The sequence below is a fragment of the Vigna unguiculata genome, chromosome 3 (assembly GCF_004118075.2).
Source record: "Vigna unguiculata cultivar IT97K-499-35 chromosome 3, ASM411807v1, whole genome shotgun sequence".
NCBI classification, from domain to species: Eukaryota; Viridiplantae; Streptophyta; class Magnoliopsida; order Fabales; family Fabaceae; genus Vigna; species Vigna unguiculata.
In genome coordinates this window covers 60,311,503-60,332,764 of record NC_040281.1, presented here as the reverse complement: position 1 = coordinate 60,332,764, position 21,262 = coordinate 60,311,503, and the positions used below count along the sequence as shown (strand labels likewise).

Below are 21,262 nucleotides of genomic sequence, written 5' to 3'. Positions count from 1 at the left end.
GAAGAAGATGCATTGATTAGATGGGGTTGTTACCAACCAAAGAGAATCTTGTATGTATGCAAGTGTTGCAGAGTCAAGGGTGGCAGTAACACAAGAAGAAGAAGAAGCAGCAACAGCAGAAGCAGCGGCTATGGCTATTGCTGATTGCTAATACGGAACAGAGGCGTGCAAATTAAGAAACTGACCTTCTCCTAATCTCTTCTTCCTCTTTGCCATCACTTTCACAACTTGTTTGTCCCTTCGTTTCACCCTTTTATCATTTCTCAATTTTCCCCTTTTATTTTATTCCCTTTTTCTTCTTCACTATGTTCCACCCATCACCTCCAAATCCCGTATAAATTTTTAAAAATATATACTTTTCTCCCTGCAACCCATCACCACCTCGACAACTACTTCATCAATTCATTACCTTCGATAACGGCCGCCCCAGTTCTTCTACGTTTCATCTTCGTCTTTTCCTCTGCTATTTCGAGGTCAATTTTCCTTTTTTTTTTCTTTGCCAATTTTATTTCTTCGTACTTTTTTTTTCTTGCTTTCTTCTGTTTTGTGGTTGGGGTATTGTGTTACTGAGTTGTACGGCGAGCTTTAATTAGATTGGGTATTTTTTTTTCTTTAATCTTTTTGGCTGTGTTTTGTTTTGTTCTGTTTTGTTCGATTGGCGAGTCCTGATTTCTCTCTAATTATTTTGTTTCTTGGTTAGTGGGATCGTCTGAACAGAACGTGAAAATTGAAACATAGAGCTATGGGTAATTGAGTGGGTTATTGGGTAGTATTAGTATGTGTTGATCTTCCTTGGGCTTCTCTGTTCTGCGGAAGCTTGCGTTTGTATGGGAGACATGGGAAAAATGGGACTTGACACGATTTGTTGTGGACCCGGTATAGGTTTCTTTGTTGTTTGTTTGCTCTCGTATGTTCAGTTGGTATAGTTACTAGCAATAAAATAGGTTGCTAACATCACTTTTTAATCAGTTAAGTTAGCTTTTTAAGAGTTGTTGGCTTTTATTTGGTGAGTGTCCCCCCCCATTAGTATTTGATTGACTTCACGTCCCAACCTATGACACCTAGTGGCGAAGTCTTCATCGGTTGATCCAACAAGAGTAGCAGTTGATATGAATAGCAAGTATCATTGAAGTTTTACTTTTGTCACCTAATGTCTTGTGAGTTAGCATATTACAGGCGGTGCTCAAGAATTTCAGCTTTTGGTGGCTTGATTGTCAGTATAATTGTTCTTAGTTGTAATCTTGCTCCACTATTTTCATCATTCAGAATGCATTTAGATTTAATGTAGGTCTAGCTTTGAAAGGTACTTTTCGTGTTGCTTGCATGAAATTCTTGTTTATTTGTGTCATTGAATGTCATGTTCATGAAGGCACAGATGACTGGAATGTCCAAGGAAGAAGGGTCAGCTAGTCCTAGTTGGGGTGCTTCATTTTTTATGCAGACAAGAGAGGATGTGGCTAGAGCTGTTGCTGCTGCTGTTAACTCTCCGATGTCATCAAAAGATGATAATAGTGGTAGTCAACTTCAAAGGCTTCAGTATCAAGTTGCTCGAATGTTAAAAGGCTTTTCACACACTCCTGATGTTGAAAACACAAATTATAATCCTGAAATCCTGACTAGTCTGAAGCGTCAGTGGGCTGCAAACTTTCAGTTGCAGTATATGGTAATATACAATGTTTGACTTCAATGTACCATATTTACGTGTTCCTTCAGTCCTCCGTCTATAAACTACGAAGAAAGTTGCTTGTTGTTGTATCATCACGAAACGCTTGGTATAGAATGCTCTTTTTCATTGGAAGTTCAGCCTTTGCATCCATTGCTTATTTGAACTTTCAGCACCTCACTCTGCATGCCATTCACACTTTAGGATCTACATGTTTTCTTCTTGCCTTAGGGCATATCTCATGAACTATACTGTATGCTTATAAAAAAAAATGAGCTATACTGTCCCTTATACACTTCATCTTATGAGATCACAGGACCATAAGACTTGGAAGGAGCCCTCACGACTATTTGAGAGCATGGTGGTTGTTGGACTTCATCCTAATTGTGATGTTCAGGCACTGCAAAGGCAATATCTTGATAGGAAGTTTGAAGGCTCTGCTAAATTAAGAAGTGCTCTTGGTTATCAGAGTGAATCTTGTGTAGAACCCAATATTGAACCTCAGGTTGTGATCAGCAGATACTGATGCATTACCATTTAAGTTTTACTACAGTTCATTGTTTACTGTCTGTAGTATTTATTTTGTTTTCAAATCAGGAACATTATTCAATTTTTTCAGGTCTTATTTGTCTACCCTCCAGAAAAACAGCTGCCTCTTAAATGCAAAGATCTTCTTTCTTTCTGCTTCCCGGGAGGCTTAGAGGTAGGTGTATACTTAATGAACTTCAATCTTTTCTGCCTTCATTTTCTATATCAACATGTTATCTTTGTTATTAATTAGAAAGCTCTATGTAGATGAAAACAGAAATGACCTGAAGTATTGAAGTATTTCCCCTGTAATTGAGAAAAAAAAAGAGATATGTCAGTGAGCTTGTTGTAGCTTCATTGGCACTGGTCCCATCTGTAAGACTGCAGTGTGATAACAATATTGGAGATTCCATCTTTTACTTGCTTGGGAATCTAGCATAACACATAAGTTGCAATGGGTAGGGTGGGGCTAGGGTGAATAAGGGAACATCATTTGGGTTTGTGTAATGTATTGATAAAGCATAGCAACTGAAAAATTGAAGTGATCAATGGTGTCAATATTTCTTGTATTTAAATTCTTTGCATAGTGAATCATCTGCGGTCAGGCATCTATTTGTCTGTGTTTCAATTTATTTATTTTCATGTACGTGAACAAGGTCTGTGGAGCTTTTAGTCAGGTTCTAATTTTGTTGGATGTAATTTCAGGTCCGTGCGGTTGAGAGAACCCCTTCCATGAGTGAGTTGAACGAAATTCTTTTTGGGCAGGTATTTTTTTTTTTTTTTGCAATGTTAAAGGTTTGATTAATATTTATTTATGAAAATTAGTTTCGAAATTTAATATTCGATTAATATGTGATTTTATCTTCCTTCCGTCCTTCAGTAATTAACTAATTATTAACTGAATCCAATGTGTCAGAGTATTTTTAGGGAAACAGGTCATTATTGTTAAACCCACTAATACATTCATTTACTCTTGGACAAGGGATTGCCCGCAAATTCTATTATTGTATGAAACCCATACTCAAGAGAAAATTTAAACCCCAAACACAAAGGTACTGGCCAAGAAAATTACAAGTCCCAGAATACGTATGCGTCAGACCAAAAGAATGTCCCCCCTAAAAAAGAAGGGAAAAAATGAAAATAGACTGAGGCTTCTAAAGTTCAGGAACAGTAGCATAAACTTAGATAATAAATGAGAGCAAGACCTTTTATCGTTTTGAGGCCCAAGCTTGAGTTATAAAGCCAGGGCTGAAAAAGACAAATAAGCATGGGGCCATGTCAATTTTACTTTTAGGGGGAAGTGTTGGAAAACAAGTCCCACATACATTGGTGGGTTAGAATCAACTTAAAAGGGTATAGACTTAAGACGGCCATGAGTTGAAAGTACTGAAGCAGTTCTGGAAATATAGGCTGCGCAAGCTTTAGCCCACTGATACACACACTCCCTCACAACACAACTAGTACACAAATTCGTATAGTAACATTCTACCCAAATTGGCTTACCCATCTTTGTAAATCGGTTGTCTCGTACATGCAACTTCAATTTTCATAGATATGATAAATAAATATACAGTGATGGAATCTTGGACACTATTGGGCATTTGTTGTAGCATAATGTTTCGTTCTGGAAGATGTTTCACGTTTGCATGAAGTTGTCATATTGTTTCCGGATATACTTTTTCTGATTTTTTTTTTTTTTTTTTGTATTTTCTTTGTTTGCTGATACGTGTTTCAGATTCAGGTTTTTGAGTCATTTATGCTTTCATTCAGTAAAGGCTGTCTTCTGCAGTCCTTTAACTTTCCATGTCAAGCAAATTTTTCTTTACTCCGAAGTGTTGTCAACCTTATTTGACACATATGAGTATATATAGATAGATCATGTATTTATACCAGGATTAAAGAGAAATGTGTACTTGAAAGAGAATTACTGTGATAGAAACAATATGAATAACAAATAGAATAGAAAAAATTTGAAATAACTCGGAGAAGCCAGAATGCTACTCTACCCTTAGACAAAAAGCCTTCAAACATTCCCTACTTATTTGATGCCTTATATTGTCCCATTGCATCCCTCATATCGTTTCATTCAGCTTGCTTCCCACACTCCCTTCACCATTAATCTTCTGCCACCTGTCCATTCTTGTTATTAGGAGGATCCTCTCATGCAGAGTCCTCCACCACCTCAATTCTCGTCCTGCTCTTGTTATTTCTGCCCCATTTATTTGGTGCACCTGAACTGGGGGTCCATCAGGACCAACAATGGGGTGCTAATGAATATGCAAGTTGTTAAATATTGATAACTATGGTCTGTTTTGTGTATTGCAGGAACACCTTAAACAAAGGGATTTGTCATTTGTATTCAGGTTACAGGTACCTAAAGCAATCTTATTGTTACTTTGTTACATATTCTTCTCTTAGACCTTAGGACAGATTTTTCCATTCTTGATGAAAAAGTATTCCAGGGATGGTATATTGGATGCATTCAACTTTTTAAAATTATATTCTAAAACTACTTGAGGGAATGTACTTTTTGCATATATTTTCATTTTTTTTTTGTTCTGGATGGACCTTTCCTTATTACTTTATTATATTGCTGGAGCATGTTCAGCCTGGATACTTCAGAAGTAGTTTTGGACATAATCCCTTTGATCTTCATTCAAGTAATGGTGATGATGTCTACCTCATTATATGATGCAAAAAACAGCTTCACCTTTGCCAGTGCTAACTGTGTTTTCAGTAGGTCATGCAATATAGAAGTTTATATTCCCTTGTGCAAGAATACAATTTTCTTGCTGCTGGTTAACCTATGTATTGATTTTCTTTCATATGAGAACCAATGTGTCTGAATATTTACAACAATGCATGCACTGTTTAGTGGAGTGGATTTGGAAAGAAAGGAAAGGATATGATTGATGTGTTTGGACTAGAGCCTTTTTTCTTGATGCGAATTTGAGGCCTAAGACCTAGTTTAGGAAGGTATGCCAAAGTGCATGCCAGAAAGTAATCCAGGATAATTCCTTAGGAGGCTAGGATGAAGGCACTTGTTGTCAATTAGCTAGGCTGTACTTTATGTGCATCATTTGCTTTGTTTTCTTTCCAAATCTACCATAACAAACATTGCCTTGATTATTTTTTTATGTTGAAATTGCATCAGTTACCTCACAGTGTTACTTTGTTTCTTTGTTTGTTACTTTAACTTCGAAGGGTGCTGACAACTCAACACTTTATGGGTGTTGTGTCTTAGTTGAAGAACTAGTGGAAAAGCCTTCTGGATTGGTTTCTCTGATTTCTGATAAGCAGCCTTCTTCCTCGTCTTTGAGACGACATATACTAACCACTCAGAGATGTTACTGCATTCTTTCAAGGCTTCCAGCTTTTGAATTGCACTTTGGTGTATTGAATAGGTAGGTATCTGTAATCAAGAGTCAGCATAAGGAACCTAGACGTAGAAAATATTTGCAATTTCTTTGTGCTCTTTAATTTAATAAATTTTGGAAGGATGGTCAGTATAACAGTAAGATTTTTTGCACTCCTTGTATGCATCAAAACAGTGAAAAAAGTCAAGTGTTAGTCTGTAATATATTCGTATATGGTAAAATTTGCAAAATTGAATTGTCACTGTGATCAACTAAGTATATTAACGTGAAGATAAAAACATACGGTAAAATGAATATTTGCATTCCATTAAAGTAATGCATTACAAAACTGTGGCAATTTATGCTCTCATAACAGGATATTTAAAAAGTGTCAGCATATTTACTTGCCACCTAGGGCAGAATATGCACAAATACACATGCACGTACTTGTACACATCTTAAAATGGTTTGCTGCCGGAGAAAAAGGAAAAAACCGCTTCTTCATGCCCAAAGATTAGGTGAAACAAATAAATGTAATGGTTGGTTGTAATTAGAAAGTACAATCTTTCCAGGAGCTACGATGTAGTATGTTGTGGCAAAAATCTGGTTGTGTATAATGAGGACTCAACTTATAAATTGAGGATCTTTATTTGTTGTTTTTCTTGCTCCATGCCCTTCATCATCAGATTTCAGATGCTTGTATGAAATATGTTTTCCTTTTTTCATGTGATTGACATGCTGTTTATTAACCGTATTTGGCTGAAATATTTGAATTATGGATAGTATGTGCTCACACATTTTATTCTAATGCATGATACTTAAAATTGTTTACTTTCTAACAAATGAGAAATATGGTTGTATGATTTTTGCTCATTTTATTGTGCTAATATCTTTGTAGCATCTTCACTCAAGAAAGGCTAGAGCGGTTGACAAGAAGTGTTGGAGATTTAAATTTAGAATTTGATGAAGGTAATAGCTTAAAAGAAGAAAATCCAGAGGGCTACTCTGAGAGTGCTTTGGTGAGTGATGGACCAATAGAAGATAGACTTGGTGGAAATCCAATAATTTCTCCATTGAGAGCGGGAAATTCTACACCTGAAAACATCGTGGATGATGGTCAACCAAAGCACCTAGTGGTTGATGGGGAGCTGCAGACATATAAGGAGAGAATCAACTATGATGATGTTTTGGTTGCTGATAATGTAACAGATAGTACAGCAGCCAAAGAAGATTCTGGCCCTACAAATTCTGAAAATAGTGATCAGTATGGAGATGCCTTTGCTACAAACAAACAGTCAGAAGACAAACATTTACCTAATGCTATTCTGCCCCTCCTGCGCTATTGCCAGTATGAAAGCTCTGAATCTTCCTGCAGGTTCATGTCACTGGGTCTTAGTTTTGTTAAGAAATATAATGTCTTCATTGTGGTTTATCTTCTGTTGGAGTGAAATGCCCCTCTTCCCTCCCATTTTTCTTCTTATTTTACTTTGTAGTACCTGCTTGACAGACATGCACAGGGATTAGAGTGCTCTTTTCCTATTTATGTCTTTGCTTTATATGTGTTGCTGTTGTGATTTTTTGTGCAAAGTTATCTTATATTGGACAATTTCTGTCAATGAAATAATTTTCTCTTTGTTCTAGGGGATTCATCTTAATCAGATGTTCTGATTCCTGCCTTTTATGCAGTTTTCAAGGATCACCTTGTGAAGACAGAAATTTTAGGAGTGATGTTGATGATAATGAGACAGAAGAAGCATCTTTCTCCGGCCAAGAAGATTTAAATGACTTAAATGATATTCTTGAATGGGCAAAGGTTTGTAGCTTGATGAGCACCTATATCTGTTTTTGCCTTGTTAGTCACCATTCTTTGTTATATTTTGTAGCTGATGGTAATTTATCAATTTCCCAGGAAAATAACCATGGACCACTACAAATTATAAGCGAGTACTACCGTTTAAGTTACCCTGCCAGGGGCTCATCAGTTATATTTCATCCTCTGGAGCACTTGCATCCCTTGGAATATCAGAGATCAGCTGAGTCAGTTCTTCGTCTTGCTGGCTCAACAGTTGATTTGAAAACGTTCAGTACTGGTCTGGAGCTAGTTGATGTATGTTGTCATGATAATTTTTTAGTGGAAGAGTCTGCTTCCGTTACACTTCAGATTTGATGTTTTCGTATAATGGAAAATACTTTGTTTCATAGTCACATTGATACAGTACTTCATTGTTGTTTGTTAATATCAGGCACATATTGCTCTTGTGGTGGAAGAGGCAAATGCACTATCTGTATGGGCTGTAGCTTGCTTGTGCGGTACATTGAGACTTGAAAATGTATGTTTTATGCTTTTTTCCAAGACATTGAAATCTATTTTGTTTCCATATATATATTGCATGTATCATCATGCTTGATTTCCAAGTGAATGAATTATTAATTCTTTCCACAATAGATTTAGTGGCATAAGTTCAAGCTTGAGCTTATATGCAGGTTGATCCATTATGGTTTTGAGTGGGAGAAGTTACCATTATTTCAGCATCTATCTAATTTGTGGATAAGCCTTTTATAACTAATTTTTAGAGATATGATTTGATTGCATTAAATAGGGAGATTGATATGATATGATTTGATAGAGAAATATCTTAGGTCATCTCCATTGCAATAGTCATTATATGAGGTTTTAATTTACTTTTTATGGGTTTCATCGTGCTAAATTACTTTTAAGACATCTTTGCAACTTTTACTTCAATGGAAGAGTCTCCTAAGATCCACACTTTAATTAATGTTTTATATGGTTGTTAATGTTTCCTAGACAACAAAAATAGTGTTTTATTCCTATGACATTTGTTCTTATTTAGGACTCGGAATCTTAAATTTTTTGTCATATCTACATACCTTAATAAAGAGGTCTTATAAGATGCAAGTCTTAAACTTATGACCTTGGGTATAACTTCTACAATGGAGATATTCTTTCTAAACATTTCCCATTATTAGATATTGATTTTGTTCCTTATTATTGTTTTTTATTCATTATAAATAAGTATATTATTCATTCTATTCCTTCTCGGTTTGTCTCTTTTCAACATGATACTATAGCGGTACAATCCTCCAGCACTTGTTTTGTCTCTATCCTTCCAACATGGTATTTAGAGCCTAACGAGAAGGAAACTCAAATCCATGATGCATGTTCATGACAAATACACTCTTCACCACCTGCATTATTGTTCATCATTGATGACCTTCCAGTGAACTTTTATTTTTCCAGCGGGTACTATTTACTGCTGACTTTTTTAAGCAAATATTACTTATTATTAAGAAATGAACTTTAAGCCTAACTCAACCCCATAAAATCAGTTTGTAAGGTGAGGTTTGCATTCACTTACATACTATAAATTCGCCTTATCTCTAGTCTATGTACACTGAGGTATATACATCTTGAGCATGAGACTAGATATTAAGGGGTGTTCTGATAGTGGGTGGCACAATAGACTCAACAAACAACAAATCTCCCGATAGCGGTTGGTACAATAGGCTTAAGAAACCACAAATCTCGCTCGGATAAACTTTAATCTATGACTATGATATCATGTTAAGAATTAAGAAGTGCACTTTAAACGTAACTCAATCCCACAAAACCTGTTTATGAGGTAAGGTTTGTATCCACTTACATATTATAAATTTGCCTTATTTTTAGCCAATGTGGGATCTCCAACACTTATCGTCAATGTTTTTGCAGTAAGTATTGTTTACTATTAACGTTTCTCTGTAGAGTATAGTTTACAACCAATGTTTTCTGGTGAGTACTTTTTACCACTAATGTTTTTCCCGTGAACACTGTTCACCGCAAATGTTTTTCTGTTAAATATTGTTTATTGCCAAGCTTTCTCAAATAATACTGCTGCTATCGATGTTTTTGTTTTCTGGCAGCCATTGGACTCTCCAAGCAGTTTCTGCTCAATAGAAATTGGCACGCCCTCTAACATGTCTCTAACAAGCTTGACTAATGATATATATGCTTTACCTTGAAGAAAGGGTTAAAGTTATCATTTGTCATTATCTACCTTATTGATTCCAACAACCAACTGGCTCAATAGCAAATGGCATGCCATCTAACATGTCTAACAAGCTTGACTCATGATATATATGCTTTATCTTGAGGAAAGGGTTAAAGATTAATTTGTCATTATCTACCTTATTGATTCCAACAACCAACTGGCTGACATGATTCTCTCAAGACATCTTGTGTTAATGACATTTGTAACAAGATTGTCTCATAAATAATACATATGCTCCTGCTTGAGAGGGAGTGTTAGAAATATGATTTGATTACATTAAATAGGGAATATGATATTATTTGATAGAGAAATATCTTATCAAAATATTTTCCATTATTAGATATTGAGTTTGTTCCTTATTATTGTATCTTTTCTTCATTCCTTATTATTGTATCTTTTCTTCATTATAAATAAAAATATGTGTGTGCTTAACACAGAATTCAGTATATTTCTTCTCAGTTTCTCTCTTCTCAACATGGAATGATATCATCCTCCATTATTTGTGTTCAAAACATTAATCCTTTGAAAATTAGTATGTTATCTGTGGAGTTACTTCTTTGTTATCAAATGTTCCATATTTAATTTTAAAACCTTGTATGCATTGTTAGTTTGATCACCTCTACTATAAGTTAATTAGAGGCACAATAATGCCTTTCCTAAAGTTGTAATGTTGAGCTCAAAGTGTAATAGTTTCATAATGCTTATTTATTGAGTTTTACAATTATGAGTTGGTTTAATTGTTTGTGTCCCTTCTGCACCCTGCAGGTGTTAACGTTCTTTGCAGGAGTTCTGCTAGAGAAGCAGATAGTTGTTGTCTGTTCTAATTTGGTATGTCTTGTACTTAAATCAAGTTTGTATTGATCATGTGCAGTTATTGGTTATGTATGTGGTCCTTTGGTGACATTATTGTTCCCATGTTGACAGGGGTCCCTGGTCTATTGGGAACAGTAGTAATTATATTTTTATTTTGGTTTCTTGTCATTGTTGTCTTTGCGTGCAAGCTCTTATGCATATGTTGTTACTCATTTTGCATTTTATTTTGAATGTTAATGCCTTGCATATGATTTGATTATCTTGCAACAGCATTCTTATCCTCTTGTTTTACTGATTAGTCACTCTAACAATTAAACAAGTATGTCTATAATTCTCTTGATTAATATGCACATCTTTGCTTCACACTCAATCTTTAAGGAGACAATTTGGTAAATATAACTGCAAAGCTCATTTATATTCTTTCTTAGTGCATATTAGAAATAGTTTTACTGGTTTGATTTATAATTCTTATAATTTTCTTTCATGATCAGGGAATCCTATCTGCTTCAGTTTTATCAGTTATTCCCCTAATCCAGCCTTACCGGTGGCAAAGTCTGCTAATGCCAGTTTGATTTCTCTCTTTTCCCTATTAAAGTGAATGAGTTATTACTTTGTATATTTCACCTTACGGTATTTGACGAGAACATGTTCTTCCAGGTTTTACCAAATGACATGCTTGACTTTTTAGATGCACCTGTCCCTTATATAGTGAGTATTTAGTTATTGGCTTTAACTAATAAGAATATTATCTTCTTGAAGCAAGGCCATCAGGTTGCTTTTTGCATTTTGAAATATTTTGTTCTTTGAAAAACAGGCTCCCTTGCACATGTCAATTTATTACTTGGATATTGATATTGGATGTATTGCTTTGAAGCTGGTCAAACTTTAGTATTTCTTTTCATACATTAGAAGAAACCATTAGATTTGCTATTCAAGAGTGCTTTTCAAATTTGGTTTTAAGTTCAACTTTCTTTTTTTTTATTTAATCTTTTCATTGATGCTTCCATTTGTGATGTCTCTGACTGCCAACAAAATTAATTTCTAGGTTGGTATCAGGAACAAGACTAGTGAAGTTCAGTCAAAGTTTACCAATGTCATTCTAGTTGATGCTGATAGAAACCAGGTAAAAATAAATCCTCTTTATCTTAACAATTGTGAAACAAAACACTAGTATGCATCATCTTTTTTTACATTTGTGAAATCATTGCTTGCAATGAAGGAAATCATTAATCTGCATATCGTTTGTTAATTGTGCCACTGTATTGTATTGTTTTTTTCTGTTTTCTTATGAAATACAAGTTCATAAATCTGCTAGCAAATTGACATTTTGTGTAATCATGTAAATAGGAAAGAATAATATTTTAATTAGAGAACAGTATATTCTTGTAATTATCCTTGTATTTATGACACCTAGTATTAATATATGTTTTTTTGAATAATCCAAATAGACGCAATTCATCAAATGTTTCTCTCTTTACAAATAATTAGGGAATAGATAGGGTAGCACTTGGTAGAAAAGATGGGTAAAAGAACTCGACTTTTATGGTTTGGGCATGTGGAGGGAATTTGTCTAAGCTCTAGTAAGGAGAGTAGTTCAAATGGAGGGTAGCTTAATTGCTAGACCAAAAGGGAGACGGCTGAAAACTATATGTAAAACCATTGAGAAGGACTTACCGGCCAATGATGCTTACAAAAATTCTTAGAATGCGGGTCAATGCCTAGCTCAACCCACAAAATTGACTTATAACATCATTTTATTATATATAATCTTTTCGTCACTTATATATATCATCATTTTATTATATTTTTACTTCATATGAAATCTGAAATACATCTCCTTTTTCTAAAAACTAGACATCTTGAGTGTGAGACTAAATATTTTATAAGTGATTCAATAGTAGTCCGATAGCAAGTAACATGATAAACTCAATAATAGTTGCGAAGATAGACTCTTATACTATCTTAAAATGTTAGTTTTGGACTTAATCATATCTTTAGAGTTAAGTTTGTGTTTTATTAGACTAAGTAGTGTGGCGTTTAGGTTGATGAGATTTGGTTGAGGCAATATTCAATTTTAGTAAGTTCATAATTTAATTTGAAAGTTTGATCTAGTCAAACGATACTTCGTATGCTGACCATGTAATGGGAGAAAAAGAATTAAAAACCTGGAGGCTGCAGCTAAAGCTTAGGAATAGGTGAAGTGTTATATATGTTGAACATTTATATCCGAAGCTCCCAGGGATTTGTCATAGGTTTGGAGATCACGGAAAGAGCTTTTCTAATTGCTTTTTTTTTTTTTATTTATTTCCATAATTATGAGAATACTAGCCATTTATTTTCATTTACAGCACGATTATTTGTTTTTCATGTGATTGTCTGATAACATCAGCGTAGACACACATGGTTTCTTATCACATTGCTATTCTGTTGAAATAGGTGAAGTCACCAACAATACCACAATTGCCAAGACAGAAAGAGCTAGTCTCTTCTTTACGTCCTTATCATTCAACTCTTGTAGGAGAAAGTTACTTGGGTAGGAGAAGGCCAGTATATGAATGCACGGAAGTGCAGGTGTGTCCATTTTAATGAAATAACCATTATCCATTAGTACTGTTCTTGATTTCCTTTTTATTGCTCTCCATCCTTCTCATTCTCCACTTTTGGTCACCTTTGATATCATGATTAGATTATTGATAATTACACATTAGTCATGCTTACATGTACTTTGTCAAAGCAACTTAATATTTTGCAATAAACAATTTATACAGGCTTTTAGCAGTTCATCATTGGTTATGCATCCTCAGATATATCTAATTTTTCGGTTGTTTCCACATGTCACTCTAGGCAGTGTCAAATTGTGTCAACATTTTAATCTGTACTCGTGTGTTAATTTTCCTACAGATTGAAGCTGCAAAGGGATTCCTTTCGGTGTTAAGATCTTACTTGGATTCTCTTTGCTGTAACATCCGTTCTCACACGATCACCAATGTACAATCCAATGACGATAAGGTTTGTATTTTGGTCTCACCAACAAATCAAGTTACACAAGTTGATATTTATCTTAATTGTTCTAACCTCTGGTAAAATAAGGATTTGATTGAGAATTTTAATTTAAAACTAACCTGTACTTGGTCTTACTTTTATGCATTAAAAGGGTGTCAATTATGTATTACGTGGTAAATCCCTGTTATGAAATGGTTAATTTTTAACTGTAATTTTAAGTTACTTCTTACGTATAACTAAAAACAATAGTCTGTTTTTAGTGAAACTGTTTTCAATGAATACCTTAATTTACTCTTAATAGTCTTTGTTGTTGGTGACAAGTTCTGTGATATGAATGACCCAAAGCCTAGATTATCTGGAGGCTGCTAGATAAACTTGGGTGTACTAAAATACATAGATAGAAAACAGTAATTGAAACAAGATTATATATAATTTATTTATTTTAAACTGAAATTTAAACAATGGTTTGCTTTTAAAATAGCATATTTTTGTAAATATTAGGAAGATCTGTGACTATGGTTTGTACCTTCAGGTATCATTGCTTCTGAAGGAGAGTTTCATTGATTCCTTCCCTTACCGGGATCGGCATTTTATGAAGGTTTGTATCTTCTTGAGCTTACAATCATACCTTATGCTTACTACGTATGCCAATTTTAGTTAAATTTGCTAGTATAAGTTCAAAATGATCAAATGATGAAAATTGACTTGCAAATTCTCTCTCTGAATATATGCATAATCTCTTTTCTCTTGGCTGCGTCATTTAGTAGATAAACATTTCTATATTTGATAATATATTCAAACTACTAATTCAGTTTTTTGTATTTTCTCTCTCCCCTTTTTGTGCTAAACAGCTTTTCGTGGATACACAACTTTTTTCTGTACATACAGACCTTGTTCTCTCTTTGTTACAAAAGGAATAGAGTTGCCATGCAGAATATTTTGGTTATATTATGTTATTGTTTCGTTTCAAGGTTGAACGCAAGTTCATTGTTGTATAATTTTTCTATGTTGAGTTAAATTTTTCTCCCTTGGGCTCTATGCGTCTGCGGTATTTGTAAATATTAATTTGATTGTAGTATTTGGTCATGCACCAATACGAAAAGTTATGATTGATATTACTAAATTTTAATCTATTGCAACCAATGTTTTATGCTCTTAGGTTTAAATGATTTGGTTGCTGTTTGTTTTTGTGAGTTCAAGTACCATATTACCTGGGAATCACTTACGAGGTGAAGTTTGTTTCATTTTAATTGACTAATTATCTTATTTGTGAAAACCAAATGTTTGTCCTACTTTTATATTTCTTTACTCTTCTTCTAATATTGAATTAATGAGTTATTAAATTTAATAATTGAGTGTTTTTCACACATTTAATTATTATTGAATCAGTATTATGTCTTCTGATACACTGATAATCTTATAATAGAGACATTTTTATCTCATTAAATTTTAATAATTTCAAGAACACGTTTGCAACATTAATTTCCTTCAATGGTAAATTTTTAAGCTCTTCTTTTCTTCCTTTTTATTTATTCCACCAAGTTTTCTCAAATTTTCTTCCTTTCTTCCTTTTTTCCTATATAACCTCTTTTTCCTCTTCCTTTCTCGGGAGAGACGAGAAAAGGGTCAATATATTTCTCATAATCCAACTCCAAACGACCATGATGAGAAAGTCAAGGGTAAAGACTTTTTCCGACAATGAAACACACCTCAGCAGAGTGATTTTTTTATATTTATTTTGTAGTTTTCTTATTTAGACTTAGATCTTTACTTGTGTGTAACTTTTTTTTAATTTGATTGTGATATCGTGGTTTTGATGTGTTTATGATTTTTTTTTTCCATTTTGATATGCTTTATTCACCATGTTTTGGTTTATTATTTTATTCTTTATTTCAATTATTCTTCTTCGTAAGACTCGCCAAGAAAGAAAATAAAATAATGTATATTTCATTTATAAAATATAGTAACTGGAAAAAAAATTAAACAATTTGAATGAGCACTTCACCTTCCTCCAACAATAAAGTTAGTTGAAGCAACTCCAAACAATTGTGATGTATCATCTCCACATGCTATGAAGGTGTTGTAATCATATAACCATATAAACCTTTTATTTATTTGCCGTCTCTTTTTACTTTTTTTTTTCACTTTATTCAAACAAATTTACTTTCACTTCTAATTTTCTTCCTTTCTATCATTTTCAATTCTCTTACTTTTCATCACCTCGTCCAAATCTAACATCACTCCCAACCAATACCTTGTTGGTTTCAATGAAATCTTGTAAAACGAACATGAGTAAACTTCTGAAAATACTTCTATAAAATGTTTCTTTGACAATAAAGCTTAATAACAAGTAAGTAACTGTCAGTCACACCTTTAACCAAACATGGTAATCGAAGAGGGGTAACTAACAAGTTTGAAAAGTTGGTGGGTTAAACAAAACCCTTTTTTAACCTTGTTCCTTTTCGTACATTGAACAAAAATTTCAAACCAGAATACTTAGTTAGGAGCATTACCGAAACAAAGGTAAGAAAAACAAACCCTGGAATGTTTTGATCATACGAACTTTAAAGAGATGAGAAGAAGATAAAAGGTCTGCATTAAAATTGAAGGTGTTGTTGAATTTGAAAAATAATATGCAGAATTTAAAGATGGTGAATTCGCAAATGGAAGTGGGGACATGAGCAGTGTTGAGAAAGCGTGGGTTGTGTGGACTGAAGAGGGTGGTCCAAGTCGAAGATGTGGCAGTTCAGTTTGTGTTTGATTCTAAACCAGAATGCTACAGCAAAGATGCCGGGATTTGCCCTTCTGGCTGTTACATTAATGGAAACATTTGATGTGTCTCTGCTTCCGACCTTTTACTTCTTAAATGTGTCACCGTTTCAAGTAACTTGGTAGTTTTGTGGAGCCTTGATTAACCATTTGTACTTACTGATTATGACCATCACACTGCAAAATATCAACAAAAGTACATGCCATGCTTATACACCTCACTCACCCTCTCTGTTTTCATAAAGTGAAACAAACAATACAGTGTGTTGCTACCACTTTCTTTCTCTCGTTTATAAAAAAGATTTCAAGAAATTTGTTGCAAATCCTCTGCTTCCCCTTTTGTTTCACTCAAATGCACAGATTAATACTCATATTTTGTATATTTCTGTGAAAAATGTTATTCTGTTTGAAGAAAACTAAAGGGTGTATAATGCAGTATATGACAGTAAGATTTTGTAACAGTTCACTCTTCCTTCTGAATTAGTTATTTACTTGGCTATTACCATAAAACAACAAAAATGGAAAAACTTCACTTGACATTTGCCAAGTTGGTAGATGGAGTCAAACATCCAACAACCTAATAAATTTTGGCTGGTATTTTTTTCTGATAAATGATTTACACATGTATTTGTTGGTTTGTTGAAGTGGGGTTTGGGTTTACTTTGTTTTTCTTGATTATTTTGACCAAAGAAAAACTGTTTCCAACCAAAAGGGTAGCAACTTACATTAATATTTGCTAATAAATGTTATGATTGAATCCTCTAGCTGACATCATCAATTTCAAATGTTAATATTCATAAAGCTTCTTCAACTGTTGGTGAGGATAATGAATGCTGTTTTGCTAACATGTCATGGAGTTATCAAAGGATATTCTACCCTTTTGACAACACTACAAAATAATACTGTCAGAAGAAAAAAAAATTACATGACATGTATGGTTTAGCAGTGACCTCGCAGCTTTCACTTTGCAAGTGTTAACGTATACAAAAAATACAATATTTTGTTATGTGCAATATCATCTTCTGTTCCAACACAACACGCTTCTTATATCAGCATAAATCTGAGAGGGTGTGTTTATGACAGTTAAGCAGCAAAGTACTTAAATTTGTTAGAATTTGAAGGAAGTGTGAGTACCTAACAAAGGTGAGGTAAAAAGAGTTACATGGTTATATGAAGTTATGGGGTAAAATGGAGTATTAAATTAAGAGGGAAGAGAGAACAGAGAAAAGTACATACGTACGTACACACAATGCGGATATTTTCTTTTCTTTTTCTTTTGGTTGGTTGAAATGAAGTGTTGTACAAAGGTAGAGACAATGTGTTTAGGCAATTGTGTTTACTGGGGGGATAAAAATCGTGCAATTGTACTGCGAAACTTACAACACAAGAATAGCTCCAAAGGTTTTAATGCAACCAAACAACATAAATAGTGATGCCAATCTATGTCTCTAGTTTTACTTGCGTAGTTATGTGTCCCCTTTTCGGTTGAATTGGTTTTGCTCCATCAAAACTTGTGTGACCTGGACCATATGTGTTTGGCTAGCTAGACCAACACTATTCACCTGCTTTTGGTTGCAATCTACATTCACATTGTAGTCTTCTGCAACGCTTAAGAAGCGAGCATCAGGGCACAGTGGTAGTACTTAGCTTAGTTAGCACGTGTTTCCAACAATTTGCTCTCATTGATTAATTTATGCTGCTTATGAAACTCAAACAATGCTCCTTTCTGCCATTTTCTTCTGTCTTGCATAAAACAGAAAAAAGGTGGCATATCGCATATTTAAGCATGTGATGGCCGTTTCGGTTTGAGTACGGGTGGACATATAAAGTTTGGTGTTTTGTTTTCTGTGTAAATTTTCTAAGGGAATGATCTTGAACTTCCAGGGTAAACGGAGGATCAAGTTCTAATACCAAGTCACTGAATAAAGTTCACAGCATCTGAGCACTAACCACTGTAAGTACAAATAAATATTTGGAACTTGGATTCCCTAAGTACCCTTGCTTTAACAGAACCTCCAACTTGTTTCAACGGAACCAGCAAAAGGACAACACAAAATAACCCCAGTTAAACAATATCCACACACCTGTAAACAATGTAAGCAAATTTGTTTTATTTTTATTGAAAAATGGTTCTAGCTTTCTCTGTGCATCTTTCATTTTCTACATTTCTCGAATGGAAAAAGGTCAAATTGTAAGTGGGAGGGTCTGAGTCTGAGGTAAAGGAACAGAAAAAGTAAATGAGTTAGTAGCAGTAAAAGCTCCAACCGTACAATCTTCTCAGACAGGCATTGGCTTCAGACACCAACGCTTAAATAGTTTCATATACAATAATACCAATAATAACTATTTCCTCTTTTGTCTTTAGGACCTTTTCTTTCTCTCTCCTTTAGTTTATGGATTTCCGTAAAGATGTCAGAGACAAGGGCTGCCAGAGAGGCAGCTTAGTCGCAGAAGCAGTAGCAACAGAGAGGTGCAGTCATAATAGGAGCTGAGAGAGAGAAAGAGAAAAAAAAAGAAGAAAAAAGTGTTTGTGTGTGTGTGTGCGCATTTGTGCATTGGCATGCAGCTATGTAATCAGAACCATTAGTTTATTACTGTAACACAATGGTTCCTGAAATAAATATACCTACTCTACACCAAGGGGCAAATGTAACAAACAACAAGCAATAACCCCATAAACACTCTCCTCTCCTCACATTTCTCCCCAACCTGAGAGCCCTGAACCTGAAACTGTCCTCTCTTTAACTACACTGTGAGGTCTCAGTAGCTTCTGTTTCATTTGTTACTATCACTCTTCACCCTTTGTGCTCTTTGATTCCTTTTTACTCTTTTCATTTTTCCTGTTCTTTCCCATTCCCTCTGCTTGATCATGAATGGAAGGAACAGGTTCCCCTTCACTCCTTCCCAGTGGCAAGAGCTCGAACACCAAGCCCTCATCTACAAATACATGGCTTCAGGTATCTCCATCCCCCCTGACCTTCTCTTCACCATCAAAAGAACCCACTTGGACTCTCCTCTCTCCTCCAGGCTCCTCCCTCACCACTCTCAACACTGTAAGTCCATCTTACATTTCTGCATAATACTCTCCACAAAGTTTCAACTTTTAATCTCTCTCTCATACACACACTATTTAGACCCTCCATCACTAACATCGTCATTATTGTATTCTCCATACCTAAGGTTTTAAAGAATCATTTTAGTGCCTAGATCAAGGTTTTCGAGACATGCAATTGCAATTCTATTTATCTATAATGTCTTGCAACATCAGCTATGATGTCTTGAAAGATTCTTTTTGTGGATGTTTGTGTTGATTCTGGTTTGTTTGGTGTGCATGCAGTTGGGTGGAACTATTTGCCGATGGGATTGGGGAGGAAAATAGACCCTGAGCCAGGTAGATGCAGGAGAACAGATGGAAAGAAATGGAGGTGCTCAAAGGAGGCTTATCCAGATTCAAAGTACTGCGAGAGGCACATGCACAGAGGGAAAAACCGTTCAAGAAAGCCTGTGGAAGTTTTGAAAACATCACCAACGACAGCAACAACGATCACAGATGCCTCAACCCCCACAATCTTATCAATCACCAAAAACAGTCCTGCACTCTCTCCAACCACTCATTCTCTCTCTCATGACACTTACCATCACCACCACCCTCAACATTCCCCCCACTCCTTCCTCTATCATCATCCTTCAAGACCCTCTTCCGGTGTTGCTTTGTCATTTCAAGACAACAGTGCCCCCTTGTTTCTCGACACTGCTTCTTGCTCTCAGAATAACAACACTGACTGCAGGTTCTTTTTTCTGATATCTAAAAGCTGTACTACTTCACACTTACATATATATCCACACACATAACATAGCTCTTCTTTACATAACATCTCAACAAGTACTTGCAGCAGAAAATAAATCAAACATCTATCATGTTTGGTTCGTCCAAGAGATTTATATCTTTTCTTTTTTTGCTAAATGAACATGATGCTGCTTTTTCTAATTAGTTTACAGACACTTTAAAGTTAACATATTTATTATAGAAATTTTAGAATCCGGAAAGAAATTTGATTCTGTTATCTTTTTATAATTTAGACCAACATGTAAGTACTTATTATCATTGAGTGATATGTGAGTGATTCTCCTTTTGTTCTTGGAAAAGGAACAGGTATGTGTATGGACTGAAAGAGGAGGTGGATGAGCATGCCTTCTTCACGGAACCTTCTGGAACAATGAGAAGCTTCTCTGCTTCCTCGATGGAAGATTCATGGCAACTCACACCACTGACCATAAGCTCTTCTTCCTCATCGAAACAGAGGAGTTGCTCTGGTTTGTCCAACGACAACAACGAGTACTCCTACCTGCAACTTCAGAGCCTCAGTGGCAACAACTCAAAACAGCCCCAGCAAGATCAGGGTTGCTACATATCAGGAACTGGCAGTGATATAAAGTGTGAAACTTTCATGAAACTTGGGAAAGAAGAACCTCAGAGAACTGTTCATCGGTTCTTCGATGAATGGCCCCCGAAGAGCAGAGGATCATGGCTAGATTTGGATGACAAATCATCCACCACCCAGCTCTCAATTTCCATTCCCACTTCTTCCCATGATTTTGCAACTTTCAGTTCAACAACCCAACGAGGTAATGAACAATGACTATGACTGTGTGTGTCTTTCTTGTTTTTTCATGATGGGGTCATAAGTGGCTTGGAAATTATTTATGAGTGGCATTTTTTGTGTTTGCAGATGGTTGAGTTAAGCTTTGAATAGTGGGGTCCTTCAGTCCTTGTACTTGAATCAAAGACCAATAATGTACTTACATGGTGGGGTTCACATTATGTTGTGATTTGTGAGGTCTCTTTAATATTGCTCCCCCTTTTTCTATCTGTTTTCAAATGTTGTTCAAGTTTATATGTGTTTCCATGAAGGGATCCAATGTGTTTGTGTGCTATTTGCTTTCCATGTTGTTCTTCTTTCTTTCTTTTTGCTCTCTCATTCTCTCATTGACTACCCCATTTTCTGTTATTGTGGTTTGAGCTAACACTCAAAGACAACTCCTTTTTTTGCTTATTCATCATTCTCTGCCTAAGTACAATG

General features: G+C 35.0%; 2 protein-coding genes across 5 annotated transcripts; both read left to right on the top strand.

Annotated features, from left to right (window-relative positions):
* Nucleotides 1-14,578, top strand: LOC114177775. Of its 3 annotated transcripts, none has more exons than XM_028063292.1 (19): nt 1-473; nt 1,376-1,663; nt 1,980-2,168; nt 2,283-2,366; nt 2,897-2,956; nt 4,517-4,561; nt 5,396-5,595; nt 6,446-6,922; nt 7,234-7,360; nt 7,457-7,654; nt 7,791-7,877; nt 10,362-10,424; nt 10,901-10,975; nt 11,067-11,117; nt 11,455-11,532; nt 12,846-12,980; nt 13,311-13,418; nt 13,945-14,010; nt 14,264-14,578. In XM_028063292.1, the coding sequence occupies exons 2-19, from the start codon at nt 1,376-1,378 to the stop codon at nt 14,330-14,332; spliced, it is 2,400 nt and encodes a 799-aa protein (XP_027919093.1). In that variant the 5' UTR covers nt 1-473; the 3' UTR covers nt 14,333-14,578. The 3 variants fall into 3 exon arrangements, with proteins under 3 accessions (XP_027919093.1, XP_027919094.1, XP_027919092.1); XM_028063293.1 differs by having other exon boundaries at nt 1,370-1,663; XM_028063291.1 differs by lacking the exon at nt 1-473 and having other exon boundaries at nt 1,370-1,663; nt 6,446-6,895.
* A 3,768-nt stretch (nt 14,579-18,346) lies between these two features.
* On the top strand, nt 18,347-21,262 carry LOC114177461 (growth-regulating factor 1-like). Of its 2 annotated transcripts, none has more exons than XM_028062806.1 (4): nt 18,347-19,234; nt 19,519-19,969; nt 20,329-20,807; nt 20,912-21,262. In XM_028062806.1, the coding sequence occupies exons 1-4, from the start codon at nt 19,051-19,053 to the stop codon at nt 20,917-20,919; spliced, it is 1,122 nt and encodes a 373-aa protein (XP_027918607.1). In that variant the 5' UTR covers nt 18,347-19,050; the 3' UTR covers nt 20,920-21,262. The 2 variants fall into 2 exon arrangements, with proteins under 2 accessions (XP_027918607.1, XP_027918608.1); XM_028062807.1 differs by having other exon boundaries at nt 18,363-19,234; nt 20,335-20,807.